The sequence below is a fragment of the Nicotiana tomentosiformis genome, chromosome 4 (genome assembly GCF_000390325.3).
Source record: "Nicotiana tomentosiformis chromosome 4, ASM39032v3, whole genome shotgun sequence".
Taxonomy (NCBI): domain Eukaryota; kingdom Viridiplantae; phylum Streptophyta; class Magnoliopsida; order Solanales; family Solanaceae; genus Nicotiana; species Nicotiana tomentosiformis.
This window is the reverse complement of record NC_090815.1, coordinates 84,123,256-84,136,245: the sequence shown is the minus strand read 5'-3', so window position 1 is coordinate 84,136,245 and position 12,990 is coordinate 84,123,256. Positions and strand designations below refer to the sequence as shown.

The window sequence follows — 12,990 nt, the reverse complement described above, 5'->3', positions numbered from 1 at the left end:
ACTGGATGAGCGGCTGGAGTCTGATACTGGGGAGCCATCTACTCCGGAGTGTGAGTAGCAGGAGTCTGGGCTCCTCCTCCAACCTGAGAGACGGCTGGTGCCATGGGAAATGCGCCAGTCTGGGCCACACTCTCCATAAGGCCCACCAAACGGACCAAAGTATCCTGAAGCACTGGGGTGGCAATGAACCCCTCCGGAACCTGAGCTGGTCCGACAAGCACAGCCTGGGCTGGAACCTCCTCATCAAACTCTACCTGAGGATCCACCGCTGGTGCCGCTGCTCGGGCTCTGGGCTGAGCCCTGCCCCTGCCTCGGCCTCTGGCATGGCCTCAGCCTCGACCTCTACCCCTCGTAGGAGCTGCCACTGGAGGCTCTGGCTGCTGCTCGGCTGAAGATGCGGTACGTGTTCTCGACTTCTGCGAGAGAATAAGAGTAGAAGAGTTCAATCAGTATTAAGAAAACAATATCGCACGACATAGAAGAATAGAAGTGAAATTTGTTCGTAAACTTCATAGCCTCTGGAAGATAAGTACAGACGTCTCTGTACCGATTCTCCAGACTCTACTAAGCTCGCTCGTGAATCGTGAGACCTAAACAACCTAATGCTCTTATACCAACTTGTCACGACCCGAAATTCCCACCGTCGGGACCGTGATGGCGCCTAATATTTCACTTACTAGGAAAGTCAACGTTAGAGAATCATTTAAACCAATCCTTATTCCATTCAGTAAATAACAACAATTAGCTAAGATGAAATATAGTGAGTGCGGAATAATATAAAAACTGCATTTGGTTACTACTACTCGGATCTGGAGTCACAATTCACGAGCATTCTAGAATCCACTACAAGTAATAGTCTGAAAGAAATACAACTGTTTGAATGAAAGAAACAGTAACAGAAAAGATAGACGGGAACTTCAAGGTCTGTGAGCGCCGACAGATCTACCTTGAGTCTCCGAATAGCAGTCCAACAGCTAAATTCTCGATCAACCCGAGCCGGTACCAAAATCTGCACAGAAAGTACAGAGTGCAGTATCAGTACAACCGACCCCATGTACTGGTAAGTGTCAATCCTAACCTCGACGAAGTAGTGATGAGGCTAAGGCAAGGCACCTACAAATCAACATGTACAATTTAACAGCGTATATCCAAATAACAGTAATGAAGATCTAGACAAGAAATATCGGGAGGGGGAAACATGCTGGAGGAAAATACGAGATAAAGAACTACAACAGAATGATAACTGGAACAACCAATATACTATGGATCAACAGGAACATGAATACAATAAAGGAAAAATATATGGCATCACCATTCGTGCTTTAACTCTCAATCTCACCATGAAAACAATAGAAATGGCACGGCATCCCCCTTCGTGCATTAACTCTCATATCATGGCACGACATCACCCTTCGTGTATTAACACTCACAATATAGTACAGTATCACCCTTCGTGCTTTTACACTCACAATATGACACGGCATCACCCTTCGTGCTTTTACATTCACAATATGGCACGACATCACCCTTCGTGCATTAACTCTCATATCATGGCACGGCATTACCCTTCGTGCATTAACACTCTCCCTTACCATAAAGCAATGAATAAATAACAATAGGGAGATAGAATAACAAGTACAAGCTTTACTTCAATAATTGATTCCACAATATCAATCTCAAATTTGAAATAAATACTTAATTATTACCAGAAGATCCGTAAACATGGTAAGAATGATTAATTTAACAATATTAGACTAAACCAGTAGCAATTAGGCATGGAAAATAGACAATATAAGAAAACGGGAGAAAACATGGAAAGCAGGTAAATTGGCAGTGCATAAGTACTCGTCACCTCACATATACGCCGCTCACATGAATTTCACATAGCAAATAATCTGATGTTCCTAATTCTCTCAAGTCAGGGTTAATCTCGACACTTACCTCGTTCCGAAGACCACTCAATACACAATCACAACTTTTCCTCTAGAATTCACCTCCAAACCACTCGTATCTATTCAAAAATGACTCAATAATATCAAATATTGCTAAAGGAATCAATTACATTGCATAAATTTAGATTTCCCAAATGTTCCTCCAAAAAGTCAAAAATCGACCCCAGACCCGCTTGGTCAAAACTTGAGGTTCAGACCAAAATTTATTTACCCATTCACCCCCGAGCCCGGATATATAATTGGTTTTGGAATCCGACCTCAAATTGATGTCTAAATCCCCAAATTCCCGAAATCCCTAGTTTCAACCCAAACCCCTAATTCTACCATGAAAACTCTAGATTTTAGGTTGAAAATTTATGAAATGAAATGGGTAATTGAAAAAAAATGGTTTAGAATCACTTACCAACACTTTAGTTTCTAGCCCGTTTAGTTTTTGAGAAAATGAATTAATGGCCAACTCCTGTTTTTGGATTCTGTTTAAGTGTTGGGCGACAGTGTTCATCGCGATCACGTGAACACTGTCGCGTTCGCGAAGAGCAGCCTCCTAAGGACTTATGCGATCGCGGGAGGCTCTACGCATTCGCGAAGGTTTAGCCCGCCTTACCTTCGCGAGACAGGGCTCGCGTTCGGATAGAGTTATCCCAGCTCCCCTACCCAGCCTAGCTAAAGCTACGCGTTCGCGTTCGACGGTCGCGTTCGCGTAGAGCAACTCCCCCCAATGCTCCGCGTTCGCGACAATGGTCTCGCGTTCGCGTAGAGTAAAATTCTCCCCAAGCCAGTTTCCCCTTCGCGATAGTGAGAGCAACTACGCGATCGCGAAGTACAACATAGCAGACACCAGATACAGCAAAAATACCAGATTTTCTAAGTCCAAAATATCCTGTAGCCTATTCGAAACTCACCCGAGCCCTCGGGGCTCCAAACCAAATATTCACACAAGTCTAAAAACATTATACGGACTTGCTCGCGCGATCAAATCGTCAAAATAACATCTAGAATTACGAATTTAGTACCAAATCAAATGAAATTCGCAAGAACACTTTAATATTTCTATCTTCACCACCGGATACCCGAATCACGTCAAATCAACTCCATTTCTCACCAAATTTCACAGACAAGTCTTAGATATTATAATAAACCTGTATCGGGTTCCGAAACCAAAATACGGACCCGGTACTAACAATGCCAAACATCAATCAATTCTTAAAAACAATTAATTTTCAGACTTTTAATTTTCATAAAAAATTCATAACTCGAGCTAGGGACCTCCGAATTCGATTCCGGGCATACGCCCAGGTCCCATAATTCGATACGGACCCACCGGGACCTCCAAAATACAGATCCGGGCCCGTTTACCAAAAATATTGACCGAAGTCAACTAAAATCAACTCTTAAGGTAAAATTTTTTATTTTTATCAATTTTCAACGTAAAAGCTTTCCGGAAACTTGCCCGGACTGCGCACGCAAATCGAGAAGGAAAAAAATAAAACTTTTAAGGCTTAAGAGCGCATAATCGAGTTCTAAAACATAAGATGACCTTTTGAGTCATCACACTAGCACTCAAAATGATCATTAAAATACTCTTTAATTTGATATTATTATTACTGTAGTTATTGTTATTGTTATTATTATTGATCTTTACTGTACATTTTCTTTTACGAAAAAATATTTTTTCTTCTGTAATGATCACTCTATAGACTTTATCATGTTCTTTATTTGACATATATATGCATACAGATTTTTGGCTTCAACTGTGGTTGGATTTTGGGCATTCGACTACAGTTTCAAGGAATTGAGAAATGGTGCGGACAGCGTGCGATATGGAGGGGAAGTTTTCACGCCAGCAGGTCAGATGGTGAGCCCTCAAATGGGAAATGGCCAATTCTGGGATGGCTATAAACGCCTTACTTGTCATATGCGCCAACTTGTATATGAAGGAGATGTTCAACAAGCTCCACCTGATAGTTCTATTGTCACAACTCATCATCATAGGTGTTACTCTGAAGGAAATCAGAATAATGCCTTAGATGGCTATTGGGATTATAATTTCTTACTTGGATGTGCTGCTAATTGCACTGTTCCTCCATTATAATAATATTTGAGAAATGAAAAGGAAAACATTATGTATCTCTTCTACTTTCATATTCTTCTTTGTTTGTCCTCTAATATTCATTTGATATTTGGAATATCACTGGCTCGATTAACTTAGACTAAGGGGGATTGCTCCATACTAGGAGTTTTTCCATTCCTTGGCGCGATAACCCCCCTTGTTAATTTAAAAAGTGAGTTTCATTTCTGGCAAAATTCACCCTCTACATTTTATTTGTTATCTTGTTCCTATCGATGTAACCTTTTATCTATTATATATAACACTGTGGATTCTGGGTAATTTTCTTTACATTGCTTGTTACATTTTAGTAAAATATGTAAAAGTTAGGTACAGGAAGTATTACATCGAATATAAAGAATTAAGAAAAGGTATTCAAAATTACACAAAATTGTCACTTTTCCAGTTCCAAGTGGATCTGCACCAAAGCAATTTTCCTTTCTTTTAATCCAAACGCCAAGCCTGCAATCAGCAATGTAATGATGAGTCACTAGCAATTGATAGAAATACCCTTAAATATAGCGAAAGAGATGTGCATTTAACCTGAATTTTTCCATCAGTAGAACCAGCAAATATCATTTCACCATCTTTATCCACAGCTAAAGATGTAATTTTAGTCTGTCCGCCACTTTTCATCTTAATGGAAGTGATCTTTGTAACTCTTTCTTGCAGCCATACCTCTATGGTGCCAGATTTTGTGGCAGAAAATATGAAATCGTTGTTTACTGCTAGTCGTTGGATGTCTGAACAGGTTGAAAGTGATCCAATGACTGCCTTGCTAGGGAGAGAAAATACCTTTACGAGCATGTTTGTTAGACAAGAAACAGAAATCATGTCATCCTCACATGTTTTTACGTTGAATAAAATAGTGATGAATGAGAAAATGTGTATACCTTTCCGGATATTCCATCAACTAAGGAACCACCAGCAAACACAACATTTTTTTGAATTTGGAGGGAATAGATATTCTGTTTTCCCAACAACTTCTTGGCACCAGCATAAAATGCTGTTGATGTTTGAGAGCTTAAATCAACTTCCTGCCATTAGTTTGTTATGCTTATTAAATTTGATCGAAAATTGGCAATCTTTGCTTTCACTGTCATGTCATTTGTCTCAATCAAGAATGTGAGATCAACAGTGAAATGGAGGTAGTTTTTCTGTTCTTGTTGCTATATAATCAACCCCTGAAAAGTACAAAGTATTACCTGGATACTATAACCTGTGCATCCGCAATAAAGTTTATCGCCCATAATGGCAAGGCACTTGACATATTTTTGGAAGTTTACATGCTTGGGAACCCCTGACCAAGTATAAACCTGCCGAGTTTGAAGTCTGGTGAGTCATTTGTACCAGGCCAAAAGTCTCATCAATATGATGTTATTTGTTTTACAGGAAAACATTAATGCATGGTTGTCTTAAAATGAACACATCTCATGTGATTTAAAAGAAATCCAGAGTGCTGACCTTAACTCCTGTCGCTTGAGATGCGAAGCATGCAAAATGAGTGTTAGCTATCAACTCAAGCACAGGCTCTTTCACATCATGAACCTGAAGACAGTGGATTTCCTCTTGATTGATTGCCCAAACCTGCAAAAAATTTCAGGAAATGATGTCAAAGATAATGAAGCCTTTAACTAGAAATCAGCAAATTGAGATAATATTATGTTCTTAGAGATCGTTGCAAAAGGTTTCCTCCGCTTAGTATTGTTAAAATCCATAGTTGACCTCTGGTTCTTCCTTTAATAGAGAAACATTACAAGGCTATGTTATTTGCTTTCTGCCTCCTCCAGCAATTGATTCAACAATTAAGCATTTCTTCATAACTTCTCTTCTACTTTGTACCATACAGATTGGCCTTGAATGCAGGTGATATTTATAGATAAAGGTGAAGCAGCACTTATTTTCTACTTATATCGAATTACAGTCATGTCTTCTCTACGTACTTCATCCTTACCCGGATTGTTCTGTCCAAGGAACCGCTATACAGTTTCTCATATGAAGATGAAACATAAAGGCATGTAACAGCCTTTGTGTGCTCACGCGTTTCATGAATTAACCGAGGCGCTCTTTTTCCAGTTTCCCAGACCTTAAAGCAGAAAGCTCCACATGTTAGATTTAAAAAGAAAATAGCAGAAAAGAGGAATTAGAGCTGCTTATTAGGAAGGCCCTTACCTTAATGGTTCCATCAGAATGACTGCTAATGAGCCGACCCCTTATGTGGAGCAGACAAAGAACTTCTCCATTCATTGACACATCCACCTCAGGACATTCAGAATAGCACCATAATTCTGCCTGCAGTTCTAACTATTAGGACCTTTAAAAGTTGCATTTCCTTATGCAGCTATTAATTATACCTATTAGCGTAGAAAACACTTACAGCATCAATACATGGCAAGTTCATCAGGGTTTTCATTATATCACTGACCACTACAGAGTACTTTTTAAGTTTCCTCAAGCTTTTGCATAAACATTTGGCATATATTCCCAGTTCGCTGAGTGCACCTTATAACATAAAGACCAACCGCCAGTTATGAGTAAAATCTTAATATCCTGTTTACATACTTCTAGGTAGACAATCCAGCCTTACCTAAATCAGTAATAAAGCCTCTCAAAGCAAGAGCTGCCAAGATCTTCTCCTCGATATTCTTTGTCGACTGGAGCATCTGTATAAATTGCTCGAGCAAGGACTTACGAGCAACATCTCGAATTCCAGTATCGGGAAAATTATAGAGCATGTGAATTAGCCATGTGGCTACAATAAAGGAAGATTTTGCTATCTCCATTGAGGTGCTCTTAAGGCATTCCTCTAAAGCTCTGAATACTAATCCTTTCTCATGGTTGCAAAGAACAAAAGCTGTTCTATTTTCCCAAGAACTCAGCGCTTTTTCTTCCTCTTCCTATAAACCATGGTTTAGTTCAGATTACTACTTGCACAGATTACAAAAATATAAGCCGTAAAACAACTAATAGCTGAAGAACTTCATACCATTATATTGGTGGTGTCATTTTCACCTGCTTTTTGCCTCTCTTCTTTCATCGTGGCATTATAACGCTGATTAAATCCCGCAATCTTGAGCAGCCGAGCTTCAAGAAAGGACTTACCAGAGTTAGTTAGATGCCCAGAAAGAGATAACAAGGCATCAAGAGCCCTGAGCTGAGATGCGGGGAAGTCCTTTTTGTGAAGTGCTTCAATCAATGCCTCTATTGATTCTTCCCGGTATATGCTCATTTTTCGAGGCTCAACCTGAATCAAATGTTTCTTATGAATTTTCATTCAAACATAGAATGGCTGAAAAATATTTCAAAATCAACTTGAACAGACCAGAAGGTCAAGCTGCAGAAGAAGAGGAGCAATGGTAGATTTCTGCTCCACTGAAGCCATCTGTAGAGAGACAAGAAGAGTGTGCATTGTACTAAATGCTCCCTCGTCCTTAATTATCTGCAGAATCTGGTTGCACAATGTTCTCCTGGAATACAGTAAAAAGAACAAACATCTCTCATGAGTCCAAATCTAGACGGATCACTTTAGGATAATATAACCAAGTGAAAGGTGATTTTAGTGAAAGGTGATTTTAAAGACTTAAATTTGAAAGAGCAAAGTCATGTTTGTTTTGAATACCTGCTTAATAAAACTAACTCATAAAGAAGTTCTATGCATGTGGCTTTCACGCTATCACTTCCAGTGTGAATTAACTCAAGAACAGGAGACAACTCAATTCTACTAGCTACTGTATTTCTGCAACTCGTATCAGCCCGAATACAGCATAAAAGTATGCATACAATGGACTCTCTTCCATTTTCATGTTCTAGGCACTTGAGCAAGGCAAGAATACCATTTCCTGATATAATCTGCATAGCATTGAATGATTGATCGCTCTCACCTCCTCCAGTAATAATTTGCTCGAGCAACACAACAGAGGCATCCTTTGGTCCGATTGTGAACTGAAAATCACCAGAATCCTCACTTCTGTTTGAGATAATCTGAGTAAGAGAGGGTACAAAATTATGAGCCGAAAGTTGAGAGAATGATGGCCTGAGTAGGTAAATAAGAACCGCTGCTTCAGCAAGACCATCTTTTAATAAAGTAGCTAGGCATTCAAAATCCGAGTCCACGCTTGTGAGGATCTCACCAACACTATCCTCTGCATATAATAGCTCGGACAAAATATAAATTGTCGTCCTTAAAACTTCCCTCTTTTGGGAAGCTGATAATACCTCTACAAATCCGTTCACAATTGTTGGTGCAGATAAATAGGAGTGAACTCCTTGAGATTCAAGTTTCGAGTCACCCCATATCTTTGCTATAGTCAATATGGCTTGTTCACATTCTTGTAAGTCCTCTGAAGTGCATAGACATGAAACATAAGGTTTTAAGCCGTTGATAATTGCTTCAGTTGCTGCTTGAGAAATTACACTTGTAGGTGACATAGATACCGCTGCTCGCATAAATCTTCGTGATCTTTGTTCCATGATTTCCTCTATCCGCCTATGATTGGGATGATTAAATGTCGGAGATGGAGTAGATTCAGATGACCTCTCTCTTGAAGAGGGAATGCTTAAATAACTTCTTGGTGTTTCAGAGTAAGAAAAATCCTGTGCTAGGTCAGGGTGCTGTTCTCTCCAAGAGGTTATCAGTCTCTTTAGGACATAGTTTGCTTTAGGAAGAGTAGAAGCAGATAAAGACTGCCTTGTAATGGGGCATGTTGTATTGCCTCTATTCATCCATTCTTGGATGGCTTTCCTTTCATATGTTTGACCGGTTTCAAGGGTGACAGGATCATTAAATATTTGTCCAGTTATCGGACAGACAAAATCTTTAGGTGGCCTTGATGGAGCAGTCGACTTATCCGACAATGGGAGAGAAATGCAGCTGTGACTTCCTTCATCACTATAAATCGGAGAGCTGTCATTGTTTGAAGAGATTTAGAAAATTTCGATCACCTCCAATATCAGAAAGTGACTTGTATCGAGACGTACCCTTTTTCTATGGATTGACTAAGGCTCCGCCTTTGGGCATTTCTTTTCCTTACAGTTTCATGCTGCTCCTGCATGTGTAAACAACAGTCAGAGCAGTCTATAGATTCAAAGTTAAAACAAACATCACATAAGTTGGGGTTCTGAAACGTACTGTCCTTTCTTCATCCGAGTCTGCTGAGCTAATTTTTAACTCTTGGGATGAATGCAAAGAAATAGAACTTGAGGTGTCCTTAACACGTCCAGACAAGAGGCGTAACACAGGTACACCTTTCTTCGAGGGAGTATCTGATCCTTTTGGTGAAGGAGCTTTAGGGGACTCCAGTTTAGGGAAGTCCATTGAAGGGAAGGACTTAGGAGATTGTCTTTGGTTTGTATTAATTTGCTTGACTTTGGACCTGGCTTCTACATCCTTATTCACTCCACTACAATAGGATGAATTGTTTTCTTGATTCCTTTTATTCGATGTAGTGTATACATGAGGCTCGGGGTCATAATCTTCTTCATCCACCTCAGGTATTCCTTTCTGAATATGACAAGAAAGAGCAGTACTTTACTTTAATAAACACACTAGTGCAAATTATCACTGATTCATATTGTAACAAGATGTATGTAGTAAACTTAAGGGTACAAAAAACTAACTAGTGGATCCCAAGTCGTGGAGTCCTCCTGATTCTCAGACGACGAAGAAGCCATTTTCAATCTGCTAAAGTCCGAAGGATTAGTGAAACAAGTTTTGACACTCTCTTTTTACAGTTTCATTAGTCATAACGAATTCTTAAACATGGAAAGCCATAATGGCAGTACAAAAGAACTGTGGTGGGTGAACTAACAATTTATTCAGTGATTACTAGTTAATGAACCTGACCTTGAGGCTCCATTTGCATTTTCCTTGACTCTCAGAATAGGAGTAAACCCGGCACTCTTAGGCAATATTGGGCCAAATTTGACATAATCAGGAATTGACCGGCATACCTCATGCAATGGAGTCATCGGTGGCTCTGCGATTGGCAACAGAGGAATTGCCTTCTTTGAAGTTGCAGAATCATAGTTCATACAGTCCTTATAGTATTTTGCATAAAGCCTTGTATTCTCATCCAATGACTGTCCATAAAGCTGCTCGACTTTCTGCATTTTCTCAGCTTGATCAGGCCTTACAGAAAATATCAAAGATTCATTAAAATCATGATCAAAATCCATAGTGAAAGACAAGTCACTTGAATCAGGAATAACATCCATCACTATCCGATGTCTCTCCTCTGAGTACCACCCGACGATGGAGCTCATGTGTGGAACAAACAAACTTTTCCATAGCTCAGGTGCAAAATCTATCCGCGAGAAGAAAGGGTCAACAGTAAACATCTCCAAGATATGAAGTACTGCATTGTGAACATTATTTCTCAACTTCCATAAGTAAGAAAGGTTTAAATGAGCCCAAGCAGAGAGATAGAAATTAGGGACCCCTGCAGTTTTCTGATTAGAATCCAACATTGCACAAACTTGCAGCATTTTTTCGGCGTAGTCTAGTCTAGCCATCTTAGTTTCAATGTTTGATGTGTTGATTGCTTCTTCAAGGGCATCAATTCCCCAGTCCAAATTGGCTAAAACTGCTTGATCAGAGTATCGAACTTCTGTGTCTTTATCAGAGTTCCCATCTTCAGCTGCTAACCTCTCAGCACATTGTTCTTTATGCAAGGTTCTTTGTTCTTTATCAATAAGCCTATCTTGAATGAAACTACCAACAGCTGTGATCAAGGACCTAACTATGTCTTCTTGATCCATTTCAAACCTGTAATTTCCAGCCATTTTTCGTCCAAAGTAGAGCTCAATAATCAAACCTATAGTCACAGTTCAAGGCTTCAATTCAATTTAACTCCATTAAGATACTTCAACTTAAAAGGGAAACAAAAAGAGTCAGATGTGATAATATCAGAAGCATGCGAATTGAGAAAGCTAAATGAACAAAGAGTAAAGATTTTATCAAGTTCACGAAGACAGACAGCCCAACCACATTCAGGCATAATGTCAAACAACTTGAATTCAGAAAGCGAATAGGATTTAAGTGTTTGTAGAGCAAAATTAGCCAATTCTATACTAGAAATACTTCAAATATAATGTAAACTGAAAAAGACTATATGAAGGTTAGGACCATTGTCTTGTCATGCTGTACAAATCTACAATAACAATGTACATTTAAACTATTTAATGGAGTGGAATAATGGTAATGAATTGGTAAAGGTTATTTTCTAAATGGTTCAGAAATGGTTCTCCGGTGGAAAAAAGAAGGAAAACATGAAATATTCCTATTTAATCTCTTTACATACAGTGTGAATAAAATTGAAAATCCAATTTGAAATCACCAAATAATAGGAGGAGTAATTCAAGACCACTACAAATTCCTTCAAACACTTCACACAACTGATGTAAGCAAGTGAAATTCATTTCAAGTTGTTTATAGGAGAAGTAAAAGTTCTGTTCTTGTTTCTTTAAGTTTTATTTTTATGCTCAACGAACTAACGGTTGAGGAGTCAGATTATCTTAACAAGTGAAGAGCGAGCTGGAGTAATGTGGCCTAATATATTCATTAGTGAGCCTGGATATAATAGAGGTTACGGGTTAAAAAGTGGGAGTCGTGTCTTAGGCTAAATTAAAATACTTAATATTTTGAACATATATTATGATGGAATTATCTAATCAAAGTGTTAATTATATATGCAAATCTCTAGCTAGCTAGCGCTGTTAAATCAAGAATTCGAAGTTAAGGTTCAACGACAACAACTCGTTAAATTTTGTCATTGCTAGCTCATTCAGCTATACTTTCTTCTCGCTCTCATCCAAAAATATTAATTCAAATTATCAGTAGACTTTTCTTTAACAAAAAAAAAAAGAAAAAAAAAGTAGGGAACTTTTAAACCATTATAAATTTCAAAGTTATCTCCATTGATAGAAGACTGGATAGTAGGAAAATTAAAGCCATATAGAAACTGGCACTGAGTATCACATAAGATAACGTGGAAATTGATTAAACAAGAATTTCATTTTCGTGTGTGTGTGTGTGAGAGAGAGAGAGAGAAATACTTGAGTTGGCGAAGCCAAAGGGTAATTTGATCAGATCAATCGAAAGAAATTCATGCAAGAAACCTTGCTAAAGAAGCTAAGAAGATTTATATTTTCATCATATGGGTCTTATAAACTCTTTCAGAAAAAGCCAATTCCACAGCACAGCAAATCTACAACCAGAAATTTAGAGAGACAGAAAGCCAATCCAGATTAATAGAGAAATAATATTTATAGCAGCCGGCCGGCTTCCTTTTCTTGATGACAACATAGCTACGTATTAGTTTAATGATTGTTCGTTTTGGCTGATAAGACAAAAAGGTATCTAATGTATTTGGTTATTTTCCTTTGAATTGTACCTTCGCTTTTAACTATTCCACGGCTTCCGCTGTTGCCTGTTCAACTCTTTATTGATCTTAGAATAAAGTTTTCTTCTATATTTTTATTTAACCTTCACATGATTGAAAAAACAAAAATTACAGCTTTAGATGTATCATCGTTCCATGACTTTATTGTCTTTTGTTTTTTTATAAATGGATAAATAATTATCAATTGATCAAGGACCAAAACTAGAAATAACATCTATATATACTCCGTGTCTGTCCATAGTGTCAAGAGTTAGGGTCCTTTTATAAATTTCATATAATAATTGACCACGTAAATATAAACAAGTAATTAACGGATGATGATTTATTGGTGAACACTCACTTGGAAACACACATTTTATTCATTAGCATGTGCAAAAATCAATTTTAAAGTAAGAAAATGAAATAATATGAACCCAACACAATCACTGCGAAGTCGGCCAAGTACTTCACTAGTCAAGTTTTGAAATAACTTTTGGCCAAAATTTATTTTACCTTCTATTTGTTCCCACCGAGACCTAAAGATCAGGCTCCA

The 12,990-nt window shown here is 38.4% G+C and overlaps 1 protein-coding gene across 4 annotated transcripts; it reads right to left on the bottom strand.

The window, feature by feature from the left end:
- Positions 1-4,331: 4,331 nt before the first annotated feature.
- LOC104086147 (putative E3 ubiquitin-protein ligase LIN-1) lies at positions 4,332-12,333 on the bottom strand. 4 transcript variants are annotated; one of them, XM_009590337.4, is made up of 17 exons: positions 12,112-12,333; positions 9,902-10,871; positions 9,676-9,736; positions 9,188-9,559; positions 9,037-9,104; positions 7,679-8,962; positions 7,382-7,526; positions 7,046-7,303; positions 6,647-6,956; positions 6,437-6,561; positions 6,232-6,351; positions 6,014-6,145; positions 5,524-5,646; positions 5,265-5,375; positions 4,953-5,096; positions 4,603-4,854; positions 4,332-4,521 (listed from the first exon to the last, which is right to left on the bottom strand). In XM_009590337.4, the coding sequence occupies exons 2-17, from the start codon at positions 10,837-10,839 to the stop codon at positions 4,504-4,506; spliced, it is 4,461 nt and encodes a 1,486-aa protein (XP_009588632.1). In that variant the 5' UTR covers positions 10,840-10,871; positions 12,112-12,333; the 3' UTR covers positions 4,332-4,503. The 4 variants fall into 4 exon arrangements, with proteins under 4 accessions (XP_009588632.1, XP_033509277.1, XP_018622834.1 ...); XM_033653386.2 differs by having other exon boundaries at positions 7,679-8,947; XM_018767318.3 differs by lacking the exon at positions 12,112-12,333 and having other exon boundaries at positions 9,902-10,412; positions 10,495-10,617.
- Positions 12,334-12,990: the final 657 nt, after the last annotated feature.

Coding starts and splice junctions, on each gene's coding strand:
- LOC104086147 (XM_009590337.4), bottom strand. CDS start 10,839: ATGGCTGGAAATTACAGGTTTGAAATGGATCAAGAAGACATAGTTAGG. Junction 9,560..9,675: donor CCACGACTTGGGATCCACTA/GTTAGTTTTTTG, acceptor TGTCATATTCAG/AAAGGAATACCTGAGGTGGA. Junction 4,855..4,952: donor TTGATGGAATATCCGGAAAG/GTATACACATTT, acceptor ATGCTCGTAAAG/GTATTTTCTCTCCCTAGCAA.